This window comes from Lampris incognitus, chromosome 8, assembly GCF_029633865.1.
Source record: "Lampris incognitus isolate fLamInc1 chromosome 8, fLamInc1.hap2, whole genome shotgun sequence".
NCBI lineage: Eukaryota > Metazoa > Chordata > Actinopteri > Lampriformes > Lampridae > Lampris > Lampris incognitus.
This window is the reverse complement of record NC_079218.1, coordinates 29,055,820-29,080,016: the sequence shown is the minus strand read 5'-3', so window position 1 is coordinate 29,080,016 and position 24,197 is coordinate 29,055,820. Positions and strand designations below refer to the sequence as shown.

The window sequence follows — 24,197 nt, the reverse complement described above, 5'->3', positions numbered from 1 at the left end:
TGTGGTGGATCCCATCGTCTTCACTCTTGTGTTGTCATGGAACTAGATCCTCCCAGGCCTAGCAGTGTGGACCAGCGTCGCGACCTGATCACCACTTTAATCAAGGCTTTAGCAAATGGCTCTGAGTTTTTCGAGGACCGTGCTTTACTCCCCCCACCCCCACCCCCAAAAAAAATCCATTGGCGATACTGCGGAGCAACGGGAGCAGGGACTGATCATCCTGGAAGCTCCTAGCTCCAAATGCACACAACTGGCAGCAAGGAGCTGATGGTCGTCTCTACATGAACCCAGGAAACTTTGTGTGGCTTCAGCAGCAATCTTGCGATGGAGCAGCCCTTTTTAGGGGCAGCGCTGCTCCCCCCAATCAGGTGAAGGCCCTAGAAAATGTGGGCTAAAAACAGCTGTTTCCCATGTTTCCTAACTGGAATACCGTGTCCAGTGGGAAATCCATTTCTTGCGGGTGAAATAAGCAAGATTTTACACTACTGACTTTTGGAACCTGGAACATTAGGACACTTCTTGATCAGAATGACTCTGATAGACCACAACGACGAACTGCCCTTATTGCACAACAACTCTCTCGCTTCAATATCGATCTTGCGGCTCTCCAAGAGACAAGACTTGCAGATGAAGGCCAACTCGCAGAAAAAGGTCTGGAAAGGATTACCAGAAACGGACCACCGAATTCATGGAGTCGGCAATCAGATCCAAACTTGACCATGACCTGAATCTAACACATATCTGCATTAACATATCCATCATGTCCATCAGATTATCACTCCAAAATGGATATTTCCTGAGTGCCATCAGCGCTTATGCTCCCGACTCTTGATACTGACAATGAGGCGAAAATAGCTCTCTACAACACCCTATCAAGAACTATTTCCACCGTTCCAGCAGCTGTCAAGTTCATCCTTATGGGTGACCTCAACGCTCGCATTGGCAGAGACAGTACAATATGGAGCAGCATCGTTGGGAAGCATGGAGTCGGTAGATGCAACTCAAATGGAAGTCTTTTCCTTGGCCTCTGTGTGGAACATGGCCTCATCATCATAAATACTGTCTTCCCACTGAAAATGAGCCAGAAAGCTACCTAGATGCATCCACGATCACACCACTGGCATCTCATTGAATGTGTGATTGTATTGTACGCATGAAGGACCGATCCAATGTCCATGTCACCAAGGCACTCCCGCATGCTGACGATTGTTGGACCGATCATAGAATGGTCATCTCCAATCTCCATCTGCGACTTAAACCCAAGCCTAGACACCCTGCCATGACCATCCCGCTAAAGAAAATCGACATCCGAAAGCTTGAAGATCTCAGCGTAGAAGAAGCTTCTGGAATAAGATCACAGAAGTCCTGAAGGATGTTGCACTCATCGAGAACAACCCCATATCAAACTGGATAATTCTAAAAATGACTCTCCTCGCTGTAGCTGAAACCGATATTGGTATTCTCAAAAGACGTCACCAGGACTGGTTTGATAACAACAACCAGGAAATTCTCAACCTGATCAGCACAAAGAATCAAACTCGTCTCTCCTGGGAGAAAGATAGAACCTCCATGACAAAAGAAGAGCACTACAAGAAACTGAAGTCAAACACCCAAGCTCAACTCCGCTCCATGAAGGATGCATGTTGGCAAAGTAAAGCCCTTGAGATCCAGGTCTACGCAGACCAGAACCACCTCTATGACTTCTTCCCTATTACCCGTGCCATCTACAGGCCCATCAAGACCGCACCAACACCGATGAAAGCAGAGGACAACGTAACAATTCTGAGGGACGACGTAGCCATCAGTCAACGATGGAAACGGCACTTCCACCAGTTCCTCTGCAAACCATCACAAGCATCTCCGGACTGCCTTGATGGCCTACCTACTCTGCCGCAAAAACCGTGGATGTCTGCACCTCCTTCCGCCAAGGAGCTTCAAACAGCAATTGCTCAGATGCGCAACAAAGCGGCTGGCCCCAACAGAATCCCTGCAGAACTGTACAAGTATGGAGGACTACCTCTTCAGAAGCAACTGTACGAAATCATCCTGCAGATCTGGAAAACCCGGACCGTCCCAGCTGATTTCAGAGACGCAAACATCCTCACCATTTTCAAAAAAAGGGGACTGAGGAGTGTGCAGCAATTACAAAGGAATTTCCCTTCTCTCAACAGCTGGGAAAATTCTGTCGTGGATCCTTCTGAATCATCTCACCACCCTGGCCGAAGAAGTTCGCCCTGAATCCCAAAGCGGTTTTCAATCCCACAGAGGAACCACCGTTATGATCTTTGCGGAACGACAGCTCATGGAGAAGGCAAGAGAACAACAGAAGACAATGTTTTTTTTTATATCTTTTTCGACCTCGAGAAAGCGTTTGATTCTCTTCCAAGAGCCATTTGTGGGATGTGCTATCCAACCCTTTTTGAACCTTTCCCCATGGATTGTGGAGTAAAGCAAGGCTGTGTTCTAGAGCCTACGTTATTTTCCATATACCTTGCTGCTCTCTTGCAGAAGACAGATCGGTCACTCGACGGTAAAGTCAACATCCGTTACCGCTTTGATGGCAGCCTGTTCAATCATAAGAACAAAACATCCACCACCATCATCACCAAGCTTCAATATGCCTATGATAATGCTGCTCCTGCCATGACTCCAGAAGGTCTTCAGTCGATCACCAACTCCTTTGTTCAGGCCTACGAGACGTTTGGCTATTCTGTGAACATCAAGAAAACCAAAACGCTTGCTGTTGTGCCTCAGGATACTCCAGGAGTTCCACTTTAAATCACCATCTATGGCCAATCTATAGAGCAAGTTAAATCCTTTCAGTACCTTGGAAGTATCCTCGAAGAAACGTGCAGTCTAGAACTGGATATCACCAACAGACTGAAAGCTGCCCACACTGCCTTTGGCTGACTTTCTCACCATGTTTTCTATGATTGTGATCTCAAGACATCAACCAAAATCATGGTTTACCGTGCAGTGGTTCTTACAACCCTCTATACAGCTGTGAAGCCTGGACCCTCTACAAGTACCAAATCCGTAAACTAGAACGCGTCCACCAGCAAAAACAGAGAAGTATTCTGGCAATTTTCTGGCAAGAACGGGCCACCAACAATCAAGTTCTCAAAAGAGCCGATCTCGTTTCCATCGAGATGACAACTGAACATCACCAGCTGCAGTGGCTTGGCCACATCCAGAGGATGCCAAACGACAGACTCCCGAAAAAAATCCTACACTCCGAACTGACCCAAGGTCAAAGAAAAAGAGGATCTCCCAAATAATGATCACCTTCAACATCGACCCTTAGAACTGGGAAAAAGTAGCAGAAAATCGAAGATACCGGAGAGCTGCCTGCCTGGCTGGTTCCATCAAGGCTGAAACTGACAAACGAACACATGCGGAAGAAAAGCGCTGCCACCTAAAATCCACCAAGAACAGAGAGCCGCAGGAACGGGTCCACCCCCTACTATCCCCTGTCCACGCTGTTCTCCTCTCTTCCATTCTCACCTTGGACTGTCAAGCCATCTTCGTTTCAAGCACACACCTTAATCTCTTGGAGTGGATCATCGGACACGAGAGACACCAACGACGAGTTGTGTGACGCCACAATAAGATTAGGTTTTCAGAAATGCCCTGAAGACTGTCAACTTTTTTTTTATGGCTTTTGTTTCCCCCTTTATCGCCCCAATTGTACTTGGCCAATAACCCCACTCTTATGAGCTATTCCAGTCCCCGCTCCACCCCCTCTGCCAATACAGGGAGGGCTGCAAACTACCAAATGCCTCCTCCAATACATATGGAGCCACCAGCCGCGTCTTTTCACCTGACAGGAGTTTCACCAGGGAGACGTAGCGCATGGTAGGATCACGCTATTCTCCCCAGTTCCCCTTCCCCCCTGAACAGGTGCACCGACCAACTAGAGGAGGCGCTAGTGCAGTGACCAGGACACATACCCACATCCGGCTTCCCACCCCACTCGTAGACACAGCCAATTGTGTCTGCAGGGACGCCCGACCAAGCGGGAGGTAACATGGTGATATGAACCGGCGATCCCTGTGTTAGTAGGCAACGGAATAGACCGCTACACCACCCAGATGCCCTAATGTCAACATTTTAAAGCCCGTGTCTTATCGTTTGAGGAAAAAAATTATATGTCTATGTGTGTCTATGTGTGTCTGACATTCTTGTGTAAGAAGTCGGGTTGTTGTGAAGCATCTAGTGTGTTGGTGTAGTGTTCTGTGCCTGTCACGTCTCACTCTCAACCTTCACTGCTGGCTAGCAGAAATGCCAACAGGAGAGCCAAGCATGTTAGTCTTTCCCTGCCAGTACACAGCCTCTCCAACAGCAAGCCCTATGTAGTGCCTCCTCATGGCGACACATGGTAACTGGGTACACCTTGGACCCTGGCTGAACTACAAGGGACTCGAAGGAGGTCTGGCCCCTAGACATGTGATACAAAGGCCCACCGGTGTGTGGATATTCCCTGATGCCCACGAACCAGCCCCCAGCTATGGGCTTAATAGTGCCACTGCCTAGTGGTTACCTCAGGGGAGGAATAGGCTACGGAAGTAAACCCCTACAGAAAATCAACATCTACACTGCTGTTGATTTTTGTTTTTCTTGCTCTTTTGTATCTGTTTGAGTTGGAGAGCACTGCTGGCGTCGTGTGTGGCGGTCGCTTCTCCCTCTTGTAGCCCCCCTTCCCATCCACCCCTGTATGTTTGTGCAATGTTTATCTGTTGTCTTGTTTCACCCCATTTATTGTAAAGCGACATTGAGTGTTAGAAAAGCACGATATAAAATTGATTTACTATTATTATTATTACATTCTTGCTGTGTGAATTTTTGGATGTGTGCTGCTGGCACCGCAAATGATTTAATTGTCCAGCATATCATTTGTGTGCTACTGGTTTCTTAGCACAGAGCAATTGAATCTGAAGACCAAACCATTAAAAATAGCTGATGGATAAGCATATCATTTGTGTGCTACTGGTTTCTTAGCACAGAGCAACTGAATCTAAAGACCAAAACATTAAAAATAGCTGATGGATAACAGATGAAACTAGAAAAGTGTGCTCAGTAGAGTGCAGATCCCCACCAGGCGTATCTCCCCTTATCCAGGGCTTTCTGCCAAAAAGCTTAAGGGCTTTCAGCCAAATTCATTGAACTTGCCTAAACTTAACCTACTACTACTACTACTCTCGACCCGTAAGGGGTCGCCACAGCGGATTATCCGTTTCCATCTCTTCCTCTCCTCTGCATCTTCCTCTGTCATGCCAGCCACCTGCATGTCCTCCCTCACCACATCCATAAACCTCCTCTTTGGCCTTCCTCTTTTCCTCTTCCCTGGCAGCTCCATATTCAGCATCCTTCCCCCAACATACCCACTTCTCCCAATATTCCCAGCATCTCTCCTCCGCACATGTCCAAGCCACCTCAATCTTGCCTCTCTTGCTTTGTCTCCAAACTGTCCAACCTGAGCTGTCCCTCTAATACACTTGTTCCTAATCCTGTCCTTCTTCATCACTCCCAATGAGAACGTTAGCATCTTCAACTCTTCCACCTCCAGCTCTGCCTCCTGTCTTTTCATCAGTGCCACTGTCTCCAAACCATATAACATAGCTCGTCTCTAACTTTACATAATCTTAACCTAACCTTAACCTAACACTTACTTTAACCCAACCCTTTCAAGACACTTAATTTGTTACTGTAAGCAAGCACACAATGAAATACATTCTCAGTATTTAACCTATCCTGTGGTATAGGAGCAGTGTGCAGCCACAGTAAAGCCCCCAGGGACCAACTCCAGTTCTTCTTTCCTTAGCCTTGGTCAAGGACACAGACAGGAGTATTAACCCTAACATACATATCTTTGATGGTGGAAAGAAACCAGAGCACCTGGTGGAAACCCATGCAGATGGGGGAAACATACAAACTCCACACAGAAAAGACTGTTAATGGCCTGGGGTTTGAACCCTGGACCTTCTTGCTGTTAGGTGTGAAGGAAAATTAACATGGAACACTAAGTTATCATTTATTCATTGTGTATTACTGTAACCGCCTCTCTATACTATGCTAGTCAAATTCCCTTTAAAGGAGGTCTGTGCCATCTGGTGCTAGGCTCTGACTCCCCTGAGAGGAGAGGGGTAAGGAATGTTCGAGATGGAGATTGGGAAGCTGTTTCATCCATGCCTATATTTTTCTTATACTCTTGCAATGTCCTGTTATTACGGTACTGGGACCTGTATCATAGAGAAAGCTCTCTAAAAGTCTCTATCTCATTCCATAAATTAAAAATAAATTATTCAATATAATCTGGTTGTATGAGTAAAAAAATCAATTTGGTACAACTGTAAAACTAGTTTTGCCACAGTGGCTGTAAAGCTTTTGTGAAGCAAATCTACCTAAATGTGGAGCAAAGTAGGCGTCTCTGTAGCAGGAATTTTATTAAACTCTACCATTGCCATATTTATTGGTCACAGAGCTCCTATGGCAGACTTGTAATGCATTAAATCCCACACAAAATGCAAATAGCAGACTGTGGGTCAACTGTAAAACATAAGCTGGTTGCTTGATATTTAGAACAGCTTAGCTGGAGAGTTAAAGTTTAGCTCTGAGTTGGCTATTCAAATGTTATGTTTTTAACCACTTTTGAGTTGGGTCGAACAACGAACAAACTGCAGTGAGAGGAATTATATGTCAAATCACACAAACTCTATCCATGTGTCTTAATTAACTTTTTCAAAAGAAAAATGATTCGCGTTCATTAAGCAAACACATTTCATTTCATTGTTAGCAGGTCATCATACAACCCCCCCCCTTTTCTCCCCAATTGTACTTGGCAATTACCCCACTCTTCCAAGCCGTCCCGGTTGCTGCTCCACCCCCTCTTGCCGATCCACATGTCTACTCCTATACATGTGGAGTTGCCAGCCACTTCTTTTCACCTGACAGTGACGAGTTTCACCAGGGGGACGTAGCACGTGGGAGGATCACACTATTCCCCCCAGTTCCCCCTCCCCCCCGAACAGGAGCCCCGACCAACCAGAGGAGGTGCTAGTGCAATGACCAGGACACATACCCACATCTGGCTCCCCACCCGCAGACACGTCCAATTGTGTCTGTAGGGATGCCCGACCAAGCCAGAGGTAACATGGGGATTCGAACCGCTGATCCCTGTGTTGGTAGGCAACGGAATAGACTGCTACGCTACCTGGACACCCTCATCATACAATTTTTATACAGATTTATTACCAATAATAACTTTTTCTTTTCCCCCTAATCCAATTCATCTTTTTCACGATGACCAAAGTTTCTTCTGTGTTTTTTACAAGTGCACTGACATGCTTATTTTTAAGTTCCTAACAATATGCATGCTTGTACCTTTGAGGAGCTGCCTTCTGACACCTTCGCCAGATGCCACAGGATGATATAATGTGTGCACTGCATTGCATGAATGACAATCTGGAGGAAAAAAGAAAGCAGATCTGTTTAGCTGATAATGATGAAGGGCATTTTATATCTTTGATTTGGTGTTTGCAGGATTTTAATGACAGAGTCTGGAATGGTATGGTGTTACAGCTCTGATACCTGCTCCGGCATATCCCCATTTTGCAGTCCTGAATTGAGTAACTTGTAGTTGCTGGCGAAGAGGTCCCATTTAGAGAGGTCATGTGCACTTGAAGGAAAAAAAAGAAAAAAGGAAAACTGGTAAGAAGTTTACACTAAATGAATAGGCACGACACCACAATTATGTCTTAAAAACAACAGTGTAGAAATAGTCAGAAAGATCAAAACCACAATTCACATCACTTGATAAGAGACAACCCTAGGTCATGACTCAAGAACAAAACAAGCTAAGAAGAAATGCAACAAGGTAAGTCCTCAACATTTGATAACTTCCTAAATCATAACAACACACGTGCATTGTTTTACTTGTGGAAGGCACAGATCCTCTTCAGTGTGGACAGAACCTGGTAAGCGTCATCATCATCTGGTTCCTCTCCCTGCCAGTGGAGAAATCTGTCTTGTGAAATTCTGGACATCACACCTGGTCTCCTGGCACATGTTCTTTCTCAACTCGTACAAGTAGAGTCCCTGAGGCTCTCACCTCTTGTAAGAAGTCCTCCAGCAGTCTGCTGAACTTGTCCACCAGCTCATCCAGTAGCTGGGAGCGGGCAACATCCACACGGTTGTAGATAGTGAACTCTTCATTGCAGAGGTAGTGGTAGGTTGTAGAGCAGGCCTCCAGCACTTCAGTGTCAGTGTGCTTGTCCACAACCTCCCAGATTTGACGTAGCAGAGCGTCCAAATGCTTGATGAGCGGATAAATTGTCTGGTCTTAACCACAACTGTTTTTTTCTCCATGCTATATGAGACATTATCAATGTATGCCTTGAAAAAAACAACATATGTAACATTTCACAAACCTTTTCCAACCGACCAGTGGTATAGATGTCAAGATCAAAGTACTTCGGTACTAGAAGTAAGTTTGTCACCTTTTCGATATCAACGCAGTACTGTAAAAAAAAAAAAAAAAAAAAAAGCAAAAAAGGGAAAAACACAGCACTTTTGAGTCAATCCGGTCATCATATTAAAAAATCATCTTTGGATAGACTGTCGTGCAAGAGGTATATAAAACGGAAATGCACCTTTGCCAGCAACAGAGGCAATGCAACTGCAAACATCTCTGTGATTCTTGTGCGGTCATCCAGCTGTGTTTTCTTCTCTTTGGCAGTTAGGACCTTTTTTGACATGCAAGAGACCCCAACCATGTTAATTTTTCAACATCTAATTCATCAGACAAAAATTATCAAGTTAATTCCTACTTGATTATCAGAGTGTGAAAAACCAAGCACTCACCCTCTTCCCGGTGCCTCTGCCCACAGGAGGGTGGCACTCACAAGCCTGTCGGATGGCACACAACATGATGTCTACCAGAGCTGTCTCCTGGCGATCAGTAAGGGCTGGGAAATACAGAGACTCAGTTCGGTGAAGGTGTTTTCTATCTAATCAGGGGTATATTTGTCTGAGTAAGTGGAAAAAAAAAAACCTTTACCCTGTGCGTTAAGATACTTCATCCAAAATTTGAATGGGTCATATAAAACATATCTACTGTTAAAAACTGCTTGGTAATGTATGACTGGGCTCCCTTACCCTCCTCCCCTGACATAGGTTCATCCAGCAGTAGGCTGATCATAGTCTCCCAGTCTTTGAGTAGATCAGCCGCACAATCCCATAGGCTATCTACAAGGTAAGCTCCATGCTCATGGAGCTGCAAAAATACGAGGGTATCAATTAAAGAATGAACATTTTCAATCAGGTATTTACAGCCAGAAAAGTCAACTGCCATGACCGCAGGGTTCATGTCCATTAGTGAAGAGACAGGGGCCTTGATACCTCGCTCTCTAAGAAGAAGAAGACGGTGGTCTTGATAAGGCTGCCATTGAGGCTCTGCCTGCCCCTCCTCGGCATTCCCTCTTCTTCAGGACCCCGGTGACTGAACAGCCTTTCATCAGCACGACATAACAGGTCAAGAAAAAAGACTCAAGCTTTGATTAAAGTTACCCTTCAAATATGTAGGAGTGATGAAATCCAAATTTCCAATTCCCACAGCTGAGTTCAAGGTCTTGGCGAAGTAAATAAATAGACAATAAAAAACCTACTTCCTATAGAGAAACTCTCCTGCTGCTACAGCTATGGGTCGATGGGCTGAGTAGACCAGATGATACACACTTTCACAGTCCTCTGCTGTTAGAACCTCATCACTGCTTCTGTTGGATGAAAACAGATTCTTTGTGTGAGAGGTCAGTTCAATATAACAAACAACTGAGAAGTTTAACATTTGAAATGCGAAACTGGGCTAAAAACCTGAAGCATCTGGATTCCCCCCTGGATGGAAAATAATGTTTCTAAGGGTTCAAAGTACCCTCTGGGGTATCTTCAGAATGACAGAGAAAATATAATTTGGAAAAGTAATGATAACATTATCAAAACATGCTGCAAAAACCCTCAACAAAATGTTTCTGTACAAGCCAAATAACGATAATTCAATGAAGAGTTGCGTATTTACCCAGAATTCTAAAATGCAAATACTCATTAGGAACATCATCATAAAACATTGTCATTATGTGAGCCATTGCTAAAATAAAAAAGATGCCAACAGGAAATAGTAAACCTTTGCATCACCATTTAAGTTGCATGGAAACACTTCCTTTGTGGATTTTTGCAGCATGTTTTGATAGTGCTGTGGTGTTGTGTTATTTGCAGTTGCTTTACTTTCTTCTTTTTTTTTGACACATCAGGGATTTGTTTTTATTCGTAACCCTATATTTGTATTCCTTTTTGTTATTGCATTTTCAGATTTGTACTTGTGTCCAAAGATTTATCAAAATGTTTTCAGATTTGCATTTGTGTTGTGTTAATTTGACATTCAATTGTCTGCGCTGGCCATTGTAGACATAGAGGGTAAGCATTACTTACTGTAAGACAAGAGTAAGGAGTTTAATGGCTTGCACTGCAACGTCATATTCCTTGTCCAGAGTCATGGACACAATGCGGTCCTATCAGTGACAGAAAGATGATATAACAAACCTGGAATATTACTCAAACTCTGCAGTTATAGCTAATCCCAAAACTTTATAATCTCTCTCTATCTATCTATCTATCTATCTATCTATCTATCTATCTATCTATCTATCTCCCAAAACTCTATATACAACTATCTTTTTACATATTTTCACTTCTGTTCCTGCTCGACCATAATGAGAATTAACCGTGGTGAATGGATCATGTCTGTTTTGTGTTCCCATTTTATTTAAGGAACTGTGACATATAATCACAAATCAGCTGCTTCCAAAAAAAAGGCATCATTTCAGGAAATTATGTGTAGTCTCTGCAAACAATCTAATATAACATGCATGAATTCACTTTATGGCTGTAAATCAAATTGGAGGGTCGTCTGCAATTGAAAGATCCGATGGAATGCCTTTTTGATATATGCTGATTTCAGATGACTTTTGGCAAGATTATTTGTTATGATATTTCAAATTTTCAAGCTCTATCAAACATTTCAATGACAATGTTATTGTTGTTTGCCTTTAGGAGGTCTTTTCAGAGGGATATCGATGTTCATATATTCAGGTTTTCCAGGATGTGTGAGAAGCTTGGAACCTGTAGCACATCAGTAGGACTGCTGGCTTACCTTGAAGCGGCTGGTGAAGAGCTCCAGTCGAGTGTTGAGATCTCTGTTATAGTACAAGCCTTGAAGGGCTGTCAGGCACTTCAGCCGCACCTCGCCTTGCTAAAGTCCAAGTAGCAACATAACAAACATAAACAGTATTTCAATATCACTAATCAAGCTTAGTCAGTCATCGCAATTGAAACTTCACTTGGCTTGAAATTGCATAGGTTCTGTATTGTAAAAGAAAATATTGAATCTGTAAGAGCGTCTGTGAATGTTCTCATTCATCCAGGTCATGGTTATCCAAAGGAGTTGAATCAAGTGCAACTGGACTTGGTATATATCCGTGAAGACGTTTCGCCTCTCATCCAAGAGGCTTCCTCAGTTCGTGCCTTTCTGATTAGACCAAGCTAGTCTGACTGGCTGGTGATGAGACTCAGTATTTATCCTCTATGAGTCGTTGTCAGAGCTATTGATATGCGTGGCTCTTTGTGATCAGATGTTTACCAACGCCCGTCGCTAACAGAGCCATAGATATGCGTGGCTCTTTTGTGTACCGATGTTATAGCCGCGCCCGTCGTTATCGGAGCTATTGATATGCGTGGCTCTCCTGTGCTCTGATGTCCGGCCGCGCCCGTCGCCATGTTGGATGAGAGGCGAAACGTCTTCACGGATATATACCAAGTCCAGTTGCACTTGATTCAACTCCTTTGGATAATCTGTAATAGTACTTTTTTATGAAATAATAGGAAATAACATTTTCAAATGGTTGTTGACATCTAACAGCATATTTTTTTCTAATTATTAAAAATACTTGTATCATAATTGAATATCAAGCATTTCAGATAATTTCTGAAAGGTTACATTTTTAGAAGCGAAAAACAAACATGTATTCTGCCTTTCCCTCAATATTACTGCATCATGTGCACAGGAAAAGTCTATCAAACTAAAATAATGGATTAAGATTAATTCAAACTAACGTTAACATCACTTGCATTTTAAATCTATATTCATCAACTACTTTTTGTACTTCAAAGAAATATTCTGTTCCCAAGCAGTCGACTGACTGGTCAGATGATCATATCTATTCCTGCAAACAAGCCAGCATAACAATAAAAGACGCAGGTGATTTATCAGAACTATTTCACGAGTAGTAATGAAACACAGACGTAACCATAAATGACAGAAAAAAGTACAACCATATAGATCCTCTATCAGTGAGGGGAAGCTTTTTGCTGCTGTTTGAACTTTTTTCCCCTCATACCCTGGACAAAACTGTTATCAGTGTGGCTCACCTTGTCATGCATGGTCCAGCCAACATACTTTAAGTAACTGTCATTAAGAAAGGCATCACTGTACAACTTCATCCATACTCCAATTTCCTCAATGCAAATAGCTCGGATTTCAGCAATGGAATCACTGGTGGATACACAAGTATTGACCAAGATTAAACACTCATACAGTCCATGATGCCCAGTGTGTTTTAACTGACTCCCATTTGGTAATGAATTATCTTGTCTTGCATCTCATAAAACACTATTGCAGCACACACAGCAATTTAAACCGTATTAACAATCAGATGAGTGTGGTGTCACTCATGTGACGTCAAATGACATGGATAGAGCCATTACACAAGAGGGCGCTAAATATCAAATTAGGCTACTATTGAGAGTTCCTGGTTGATTGGGCTCTCCATTATCAATGTGAATCAGAATCTGAAAGCTTTACAGTAAAAAAATAAATAAGTAAAATAAAATAAAAATTACCCACCGATATCTGTGAACAAACACCCCTTTGAAAATTGCGTTCATCATGTTTTCAATTTCATCTTGATTTTCTTGGAGCTGAAATACAAGAAGTGAAAATTAAAGACTTTAGCCTACGTCCTCCTGAAACAAATAACTTCCCCACAACTATCAGCAAGTTTTGGAAAAGGTTCTTTTTTTCATTTTCTTTTATCTTTCCTACTTTCAGATCTGTGGGTAACAGAACAAACTTTCAAATTGATAAACTAGTTTTGTTTCATCCTTTGTGGTCCATTGGAGAGAAAAAAAAATTCCAAAAAACATCTGAACAGCAGCCAGCATTATCTTCATATAGTCCATGGGCCAGAGCCCAAAATTTCCTATTTCGGTACACTCAAGGTGGCAAAACTTACTTATAATTTTTGAAAGGATCCATGTCTGTAGATGATATTTTGGTATGATAACCATTCCTGAGTGGCAGCTGTATCACAGTTATCAGCTCATGAAGTTAACCACCCGCTAAACTAAATTGCATTTTAGACGCTGGTGCATATCCTGGTTTAGCCTCATGGTCAGGACATTTTTCAATGTTCTATAATATTGTCTTTGGTATCATTTTAAAGGGGACCTTCTTAGCTTTCATTCAAGCCCTGTTGTGGATATTTCTCACAAATATAGAGGTCACTTGAGCTCTTCAACCCGTCAATAACACACATCTTTCTGCAATGTTCGCCTAAACTATATACTTTCTTTTAGCCCTGTGGCATCTAGGAATATCAGGGACACAAAACACAAAAACTGGAATACTCACAGGACTGTAAAGATTCAGGAAATGTATAATATACCCATACTATTTCATTGTGTGAGGTGATTGTGAACCTTAAATTAGAAGGGCATTATTACTAAGAAACTAACTAGACCAAAGCCAGTTAGTCCATGGGTCAGACCAGATATCGATATCACCCAAGGTGACACAACTTCACTGGTGCCATTTTATTTGGTACACTAACAGAAGTAAAATAATACATGATAACCTTTCCAAATGAGCAGCTATTTCATTTTTCTTTCAGGAAACCTGTTTCTGTGCCTCTCACGATTGTGTATTTGCCCAGATTTTTACTAATATAGCATTTCAACACCCCTGGTACTGATTAGCCTAGCTTAAACTCTGGGACAGTTCTTAGTTGGCCAACAACCAAGGATAACCAGTACTGTGTACTTCCATTCATTGTGCTAAGCTAGGCTAACGTGCAGCCAGATAACTTTCTACTAAACACATATAGAGGAAACTGGTATCTATCTTCTTGTCTCACTCTGGAGAAGATTGTAAGCTAATTTCCCATAATGTTAGCATGTTCTTTTAATGTATATGTTAATATGATTAGTTAAAGTGGCTACGAGGAACTTTCATCTTGTGTTGATTTTAGCGGCCTCATGTGGACAAAATACAGCTGTTGCATAGCAACTAGGTAATGTATCTATTTGTGGCTATGTAAGATAAATAATGGTAATATGACGCTGGTGAATCAAAGTAAACTTTGTTTTAGTAGTGTTCATACACCTAAGTTACATGTATTTGTTTGTATGTGGCAGGTGAAAACTGACTGAATATGGCTACTGGTGAACAAGCAAGTTTTTACCCAATACCAAAGCGCCCACGGGTGGAGTGCATTATCCACTGTTCTGATGATACAGATAAGCTGGTTTCACTACAAAGTGTCGACTCATGGAGAACTCTGCTCAGGGCAGCTCAGATACGAAATCATGCACCAGTTTTGAAACTGGCAAAAGACATTCCTGAGGGACAGATTCCAGCAATCTACTACCACAGAAAGTGTCGCAGTATCTTCACTATGAAGCAAATTCTTGATGGCCTCCTTGCAAAAGAAAAGAAAAGTTGTGTCTCTGCTGAGGAGAAACAATCTAAGAGAGTAGCTCGACATGCTCCAAGTACATATAGGACTTATGATGCAGAGTGCATATTTTGTCAGAAAAACAGCAAATATTCCAAGAGACAGAATACGAGAGAAGTACTGGTGCAGTGTTGAGAACTGCGAGCTGATGCAAAGATCAGGAGTGCAGCCACAAAGAAAAGGGACAGCAGAATCCTTGCCATTGTGAGTAGAGACCTTGTAGCAGTTGAAGGGCACTACCACAGGTCATGCTATAGACTTTACACCAAAGAAGAGGTTTCCAAAGGAGAGGTTGCCAGCAATGAAGATGATGATGCTGCAGCCCAGTATGAAGCTGCTGTGAATAAGGCATACAATGAGCTGTTCCTCTTCATCAGGATGGAGCTTTTTGGCAATCCTCAAGTGATGACAATGACTGATCTCTCTTCTAGACTGGTAGCTTCAATGAACTCCCAAGGCATTGCCCAAGTCAAGGAATCAACCAAGAAGCACATAAGGCGAAACCTGGAGAGTGAGTTTGCTGGAGCCTTGCAGATATTCCCTGATGAGAAAGGAAAATTCCTCCTCTATCCCGATAACTTGTCCATGAGGGAACTTGCCAAAGAAAATCAGTCTCTCAAAAGGGAGCTGCAGACCCTGAAAAGTGTCAGTGCACAAGATGTTATAGCCAAAGCAGCCATCAAATTGAGAGCAGACATTAAAAGTCAAGATGTTCCTCAAACCTGGCCGCCTGAAGTCAAACCAGAAGCAGAATGTCCTACCATTCCAGAGTCGCTCATTATCTTCCTGTACTCTCTACTCACAGGCTCAAATGATCCTGATCATGCATCCCAGAGAGTGCAGTGCCTTCTGCAGTCATTTGGCCATGACATAGTATATGCAGTGACATGTGGAAATACCAAGCCTTCCAAGCACATTGTTCTGCCATTCAGTGTCAAATCGTTGACAGGAAATGTAGAGTTGATAAACATCCTCAACCGACTTGGTCACAGTGTGTCCTATTCACAGATGGAAGAGATCAACACTGCCCTGTGTCTCCAGAAACTCTCATCATCAGGGAGTGGCATTGCCCTTCCAGCTAACATCCATCCTGGCATATTCACAACTTTAGCCTGGGACAATATCGACTGTCTTGAAGAAACTGTCAGTGGTGAGGGAACATCTCACAGAGTCAATGGGATTGCTGTGCAAGCAAAGCCAGTCAACCCACTTCCTGTCCAACCCATGCCCACTGTTCCCAAAACAAAGAAGAGAAGCATTGATGGACCCCCACCAATGTTACCAACTTACAATGCTGGACAACGGGTAGGGCCACCACAAAGCAAAACGTCAGATGCCGATACTGCAGCCAATACTAAGCTTGCCAGAGAGAAAAACCTTCTTTGGGTCCTAGCACGCATGTCACAACAAGAAGAACAGTCAGTCAGCAGCTGGACAGGCTTCAACATCCTGACTCGAGGAGAGATGACGGTCATCCCCGACAATATAGGCTATCTGCCTACCATCAATGCTCCAGCGACACAAATGTCTACTGTCAACGAGGTGCTTAACCAGTCACTGAGCATCATGCAGTGCTTAGGCCTGAGGAAGATTGTCTGTGTCTTTGACCAAGCCCTGTATGCGAAGGCTGTCGAGATCACATGGAAACACCATGACAAGTTCCATGATATCATCGTTAGGCTTGGGGTATTCCACACCATCTGCACACTGCTGGCAATAATAGGAAAGCGTTTCCAAGATGCTGGACTCAAAGACCTCTGCATTGAGTCTGGCATGATTGCAGAAGGCTCAATTGCTGGTGTTATGGATGGCCGCAAGTACAACAGGGCAGTGCGACTACACAAGCTCCTGTATGAGGCTCTCATGCGACTGACCTTGAATGGTTTCCTGTCCTGGTTGGAAGAAACTCACAGGAATGACATGGTTCACCTGAATGAGACACTGAAGACCATTGACAGCCTTGGGAAAGAAGTCTCACAACATGCTTTGAAGGAGGTCCTCGAGAACAGCTCTTGTACACGCATCATGGATCTATTTGAAGTCTACCGTGAGTTCCTTAGAGGTGGAAACGGCAGCCTCTCGAACTTCTGGATGTCCTATTTGGACATGGTTGAAATCTTGTTGGGGCTCATCCGAGCATCCAGAGACGGAGACTGGATGCTACACTTGGCTAGCATTCGAGCAATGATCCCATGGTGCTTTGCTTATGACAGGATGAATTATGCACGCTACCTCCCCTACTACTATGCCCAGATGTCTGAGCTGCCCATCACACACCCAGATGTGTACACAGAATTCATGGAAGGAGGCTTCTCAGTCCAACTGGGCTCCACCAATCCCTTTGGCCGAATCCCTGTTGACCAAGCTATAGAAGAAACGGTGAACAAAGACACCCAAACAGCTGGAGGGACAAAGGGTTGTACATGACCTGTGAGGAAACCTGCTACAAGTTGACAGAAGATGGGTGTGAGGGAGCAGCAGAACTGCACTCCACACATGAAGAAGCTGACACCCGTCTGCTCCTGCATGCATTGCATGCAGCAAATGCGGGCTCAAAGTCAGTTATCATCACAGCTGAGGACACTGATGTCATGGTGCTCTGTCTTGGCTTCCAGAAGGACATCACCTGTCCCATCTACCAGAAGTGTGGGACTCAGAACCGCACACGGTTTGTCGACATCACCAAACTGGCAAGTTCACTTGGAGACAGCATCTGTGACAGCCTAATTGGCTTACATGCCTTCACAGGCTGCGACACTGTCAGGCATTCGCTGGTCGAGGGAAGCTGAATGCCCTGAAGATAGTGAGAAAGCACACTTCCTGCCAAGAGACTTTTAGTCAACTGGGACAGACATGGAATGTGAGTGATGAGCTGTTCCAGAAAATTGAGCAGTTCACCTGTCGGATGTATGTTGCTAATAGCAGCACTGCTGAGGTGAACAAACTGCGTTACCAGCTCTTCTGCACCAAAAGGGGAGAGGTTGAGTCCAGCCAGCTGCCACCATGTAGAGACTGTCTCTTTATGCATGTTCAACGAGCCAACTATCAGGCAGCAATATGGAAGTGCTGTCTGCAGGCTAACCCTGTGGTGCCAAGCCCTACTGAGTATGGATGGACAGACGATGAAGGCAAGCTGGCCATTTACTGGATGCGCTCCCCACCTGCACCAGATGTGGTCTTGGAAATGCTAACATGCAAGTGTGTGCATTCATGCAAAATGCCAAGCTGCATGTGCCTGTCAAATGGACTTCCATGCACAGACATGTGCAGGTTACAGACCTGCAGTAACCAAAAACAGCAGGTTGGTCCAGAACTGGACTTTGAACTTGGGGAGTCAGATGATGAGAGAAACAAGCAGTTTGATGAATGACAGTGTGATGATTCTGATGGTATTACTGTGGTAGTAGTCTATTGATGCACAGGATGTTGATTCTGGACTTGGTTACCCAGAGCTTGATAACAATAATGTAACCATATTCACATATACCCATTACCCTACCCATTACCATTACATATACCCACTAATGATATGGGATTACATGTATCATTGACTAAGTATATGTAAATGTCAATGTTGTTTAAAATATTAAAATAGTTCATAGCTCACAATCACCTCACACAATGAAATAGTATGGGTATATTATACATTTCCTGAATCTTTACAGTCCTGTGAGTATTCCAGTTTTTGTGTTTTGTGTCCCTGATATTCCTAGATGCCACAGGGCTAAAAGAAAGTATATAGTTTAGGCGAACATTGCAGAAAGATGTGTGTTATTGACGGGTTGAAGAGCTCAAGTGACCTCTATATTTGTGAGAAATATCCACAACAGGGCTTGAATGAAAGCTAAGAAGGTCCCCTTTAAAATGATACCAAAGACAATATTATAGAACATTGAAAAATGTCCTGACCATGAGGCTAAACCAGGATATGCACCAGCGTCTAAAATGCAATTTAGTTTAGCGGGTGGTTAACTTCATGAGCTGATAACTGTGATACAGCTGCCACTCAGGAATGGTTATCATACCAAAATATCATCTACAGACATGGATCCTTTCAAAAATTATAAGTAAGTTTTGCCACCTTGAGTGTACCGAAATATCGTCTGGCCCATGGACTAATAGTGGCCAGTTATCTTCATTTTATCCCTTGAAATCCAAAAGGTAATACAGTATGTTTACGTTTTATTTTTTTTGCCCCCCCCCCTTTTTTTCCTCCCCAGTTGTATCAGGCCAATTATCCCACTCTTCCGAGCCATCCCGGTCGCCGCTCCACCCCCTCTGCTGATCCGGGAGGGCTGCAGACTACCACATACCAATACATGTGGAGTTGCCAGCCACCTTTTCACCTGACAGTGAGGAGTTTCACCAGGGGGACATAGTGCGCTATTCCCCCCAGTCCCTCCCCCCAACAGGCACCCCGACCAACCAGAGGAAGCGGTAGTGCAGCGACCAGGACCCATACCCATACATATCGTCTGGCTTCCCACCCGCAGACACGGCCAATTGTGTCTGTAGGGATGCCCGACCAAGCCGGAGGTAACATGGGGATTGGATACTGCGAGCCCCATGTTGGTAGGCAACAGAACAGACTGCTATGCCACCCAAACGCCTAGTATGTTTACGTTTTCTCAATTTGCTTTGAATGGTAGCTCTTCAGGGCTGGGGTGGCCGCAGATGACCATCAAAAATATAAGTTACCTTCAGATTCCTCTCACCTCTTTTCGCTTCTGTAACAGGAGCTCCAACCTGTCATTGGCCCTCTTCCCTATGACCTTGTTTCTCTCAGCCTCATACTGTCTCTGAGTGTTGTCCATATTGATGCTCAGGTTCAGAGCAACATTCACCAAGGCGGTCATCAACTTCATGGCTGACAAAGACAAAAGATGTCAGTTATATCCTTGGATGAAGTGTGGAAATATTTGCAAATGTACAGGTAGGTACATAAAAGAAATGTGTGGCAAGTTGAGTGCACCTTGGGGCACATACTGAAACTGACCTGCTAGCGTGCTTGTGTGCCTAAAAGCTCGGACCTGCGAGTCAGACAGGCCAGTGAGCAGTGAGATGACTGTGTCCATCATATACTCATCATAGATGATGCTGTACTGACACTGGCGCACCAGAACCCCAATGAACTCACAGAAGCTTAACCTGAACTTCTTCCACAGTGGCCCTGACAGGGTTAAAGGATAGTCACCACTGTCCTGTTTGAAGATAGAAGAGAAAGACGTTTGATTTTAACGACATCTGTAAAAGGTCAGGTGAACCAAACTTCTTTTACACCAATCGTTTCTTTTGATGTGTGACAAATTTGGGGGGGAGGGGTTGTATCTGGTGACTGCAGATTTGTGTTCATATTTTTCTGTCCTTTTTCTAATTTCAAACAGGCTTTAAATGTGATCAGATATGCAATATTATCAGACAGCACCTCATCAAACTCCTCTGTCATTTTTCTGATGATCTCAGAGTTCTGCATATGTCTGAACATCTCAGCACTTACAGCACCTGTGACAAAAGAGACAATTTCAAAGGAAAGGTTAGCACATTAATCTCGCCCTGAGACACAACTATTTCAAACATATGCCATCTTAAAAGGTGTACCTTTACAACCAGAGCACTGAATGAAAAAGTTGATTAAGTCCAAGAGTGCAATGTCTCTATCCTGTTTGTAGGCCTCAATCCAGTCATCAACAACAGACTAGAAAGCAAAACATAAACCACATAAGATTGTTTACAGGGGATTTTCATGCAAAACAAAGGGTTTTCCATCAAAACCTTGAAATCACCTCAAAACATTACTGTGCATTACAGATGAGCTCATAGCTTCCCAATACCAGCATTTGACACAGCCCTGTGGTTGTTAGGGATGGACATCATTAAGATTTTAACAGTACTACTCTTACCAATACTGCTTATCGATCCGGTACACTAACGGTTCTTTTTTTTATTTTTTAAGAGAAACAACGAAACAAATTAAGAACAGAATTATCTCATCTCATCTCATCTCATCTCATCTCCAGTCGCTTTTCCGGGGTCTGGTCATGGTGGCAGCAAGCTAAGTAGGGCATTCCAGACGTCCCTCTCCCCAGCAATGCCCTCCAGCTCCTCCTGGGGGATCCCAAGGCGTTCCCAGACCAGATTGGACATGTAGTCCCTCCAGCAAGTTCTGGGTCTATCCCGGGGTCTCCTCCCAGTTGGCCGTGCCCGGTAAACCTCGAAAGGAAGGCGCCCAGGAGGCATCCTACTCAGATGCCTGAACCATCTCAACTGGCTCATTTCAATGCGAAGGAGCAGCGGCTCTACTCCAAGCTCCCTCCGGATGTCCGAGCTCCTCACCCTATCTCTAAGGCTGAGCCCAGACACCTTACGGAGGAAACTCATTTCAGCCGCTTATATCCGTGATCTCACCCTTTCGGTCACTACCCAAAGCTCATGACCATAGGTGAGGATTGGAACGAAGATTGACTGGTAAATTGAGAGCTTTGCCTTCTGGCTCAGCTTCTTCTTCGCCACAACGGTCCAGTACAATGTCCGCATTACTGCTGATGCTGCACCAATCCGCCTGTCAATCTCCCACTCCATCCTACCCTCACTCGTGAACAAGACCCTGAGATACCTGAACTCCTTCACTTGAGGCAACATCTCATCCCCAACCCGGGGGGAGCAATCCACCATTTCCGGTAGAGAACCGTGGCCTCAGACTTGGAGGTGCTGACTCTCATCCCAGCCATTTCACACTCAGCTGTAAACCGCCCCAGTGTGCGCTGGAGGTCATGTTCTGATGAAGCCAACAAAACCACATCATCTGCGAAGAGCAGAGATGCAATTCTGAGGTTCCCAAAATGGACACACTCCTCGCCTTGGCTGCGCCTTGAGATCCTGTCCATGAATATCACAAACAGAATCGGAGACAAGGGACAACCTTGTCGGAGTCCGACACCCACCGAAAACGTGTTTGACTTTGTGCCAAGAATGCAGACACAGCTCTCACTTTGGTTATACAAGGACCGGATGGCTTGTGGCAACTGCCTCAGTACCCCATACTCCCGCAGTACCCCCCACAGAGTGCCCTGGGGTACACGGTGGTAAGCCTTCTCCAAGTCCACAAAACACATGTAGACTGCGGTCAAACTTCCATGCCCCCCCCCCTCAGCACTTCCACAAGGGTAAAGAGTTGGTCCGTTGTTCCACGGCCAGGACGGAATCCGCATTGTTCCTCCTGGATCTGAGGTTTGACAATTGATCGGAACCTCCTTTCGAGCACCCTAGAGTAGACTTTCCCAGGGAGGTTGAGCAATGTGATGCCCCGATAATTGGAGCACACCCTCTGGTCCGCCTTTTTGAATATGGGAACCAGCACCCCAGTCTGCCACTTCACAGGTACTGTCCCCGACCTACACGCAACACTGAAGAGGTGTGTCAACAAAGACAGCCCAACAATGTCCAGAGCCTTCAGCATCTCAGGGTGAATCTCATCCACACCTGGCGCCTTGCCACCAAGGAGCTTTTTAACTACCTCAGAGACCTCTGCCAGGGATATGGGTGGGGCTTCCCCTGAGTCTTCAGACTCAACCTCCTCCACTGAGGACGTGTTAGTCGGGTTCAGGAGCTCCTCAAAGTATTCTTTCCATCGCTCGACAACATCCCCAGTCCGTGTCAACAGTTCCCCTCCCCGGCTGAACACAGCCTGAGTCAAGCCCTGCTTCCCCTTCCTGAGTCGCCGGATGGTTTGCCAGAACTTCCTTGAGGCCAACCAAAAGTCCTCCTCCATAGTCTCGCTGAACTCCTCCCACACCCGAGTTTTTGCTTTAGCGACCGCCGAAGCGGCAGCTCTTCTGGCCTCCCGGTACCTGTCTGCTGCTTCAGGAGACCCCTGGGCCAAACAAGTCTGAAAGGCCTCCTTCTTCAGCCTGACGGCTTTCCTCACCACCAGTGTCCACCAGCGGGTTCTTGGGTTGCCGCCTCGACAGGTGCCGATGACCTTTTGACCACAGCTCCTGCCTGTCGCATCTACAATAGAGGCTTTGAACATGGCCCACTCAGACTCCATGTCCCCAGCGCCTCTCGGGATACACGAGAACTTTTTGCGGAGGTGGGAGTTGAAGACCTCACAGACAGGGGCCTCGGCCAGACGTTCCCAGTTCACCCTCACTACACGTTTGGATTGGCCAGGTCTGTCCGGCAGCCTTCCACACCATCTGATCCAACTCACCACCAGATGGTGATCAGTTGACAGCTCTGCTCCTCTCTTCACCCGAGTGTCCAAAACATATGGCCACAGATCTGATGATATGACCACAAAGTCTATCATCGATCTTCGGCCTAAGGTGTTCTGGTACCAAGTACACTTATGAACTACCTTATGTTCGAACATGGTGTTTGTTACTGCCAATCCATGACTCGCATAGAAGTCCAATAACAAGGCACTGCTCGGGTTCAGATCAGGGAGGCCATTCCTCCCAATCACGCCCCTCCAGGTTTCTCCATCGTTGCCCACATGAGCGTTGAAGTCCTCCAGCAGAACTATAGAGTCCCGAGGCGCAGCCCTATCCAGGACACCACCCAGAGACTCCAAGAAGGCCAGATACTCCAAACTGCTATTCAGTGCATAAGCACACACAACAGTCACAGCATTTCCCCCAGCGACTTGCAGTCGTATTGAGGCAACCCTCTCATTCCCCGGGGAGAACTCCAACATGGCGGCGCTCAACCGGGGACTTGCAAGTATCCCCACACCTGCCCGGTGCCTGTCACCTTGGCCAACTCCGGAAAAGTAATAAGTCCAGCCCCTCTCCAGGTGTTTGGTACCAGAGCCCATGCTATGTGTGGAGGTGAGTCCAACTATATCTAGCTGGTACCGCTCCACCTCCCGCACCAGCTCAGGCTCCTTCCCTGCCAGAGAGGTGACATTCCACATCCCGAGGACCAATCTGCGATGCCGGAAGTCAGCACACCCCGGTCCCCGCCTTTGCCTGCTGCCTGGCCTGCATTGCACCCTACCCCAATGCTCATCCCCGCATGTGGTGGGTCCACGGAGTTGTGGCTCCATGTTGTTTTTTTGGGCTGGGCCCGACCAGGCCCCATGGGCCAAGGCCCAGCCACCAGACGCTCGCCGGCGAGCTCCCCTCCCAGGTCTGGCTCCAGGAGGGGGCCCCGGTTCCATCGCCTCCAGGCGAGGTGCTATAACTCTGCTGGTGCAAATTCATTGTTTTGGTTTTTTTTATTAACGGAACAGAATTAACAGTGCAATATTTTCTCATGTCTGGAAAGAGTACTAGTTACTTTTAATCATTAACCCATGTTTGTATAATTTAGTTAACTTCGTGTGGGCCCGAGGCTGCTAGCATACATAACATACCTGAG

General features: G+C 45.0%; 1 protein-coding gene across 2 annotated transcripts in view; it reads right to left on the bottom strand.

Moving 5' to 3' along the window:
- The window catches only part of LOC130117206 (cohesin subunit SA-2-like), a 99,838-nt gene that overhangs the window by 63,329 nt on the left and 12,312 nt on the right, over positions 1–24,197 (bottom strand). For both annotated transcript variants that reach the window (XR_008810627.1, XM_056285381.1), the window contains exons 5-22: positions 20,436–20,532; positions 20,263–20,339; positions 19,834–20,038; positions 19,553–19,704; positions 12,950–13,023; positions 12,475–12,598; positions 11,201–11,299; positions 10,480–10,559; positions 9,663–9,770; positions 9,397–9,505; positions 9,154–9,271; positions 8,860–8,963; positions 8,649–8,741; positions 8,427–8,516; positions 8,108–8,311; positions 7,933–8,003; positions 7,588–7,675; positions 7,381–7,461 (exon numbers count right to left, since the gene is read on the bottom strand). Coding sequence is in view for 1 of the 2 variants with exons in the window: in XM_056285381.1 (XP_056141356.1) it covers positions 7,381–7,461; positions 7,588–7,675; positions 7,933–8,003; positions 8,108–8,311; positions 8,427–8,516; positions 8,649–8,741; positions 8,860–8,963; positions 9,154–9,271; positions 9,397–9,505; positions 9,663–9,770; positions 10,480–10,559; positions 11,201–11,299; positions 12,475–12,598; positions 12,950–13,023; positions 19,553–19,704; positions 19,834–20,038; positions 20,263–20,339; positions 20,436–20,532 (1,974 nt within the window). In the remaining variant the exon portion in view is untranslated. The remainder of the gene's footprint in view (positions 1–7,380; positions 7,462–7,587; positions 7,676–7,932; positions 8,004–8,107; positions 8,312–8,426; positions 8,517–8,648; positions 8,742–8,859; positions 8,964–9,153; positions 9,272–9,396; positions 9,506–9,662; positions 9,771–10,479; positions 10,560–11,200; positions 11,300–12,474; positions 12,599–12,949; positions 13,024–19,552; positions 19,705–19,833; positions 20,039–20,262; positions 20,340–20,435; positions 20,533–24,197) is intronic.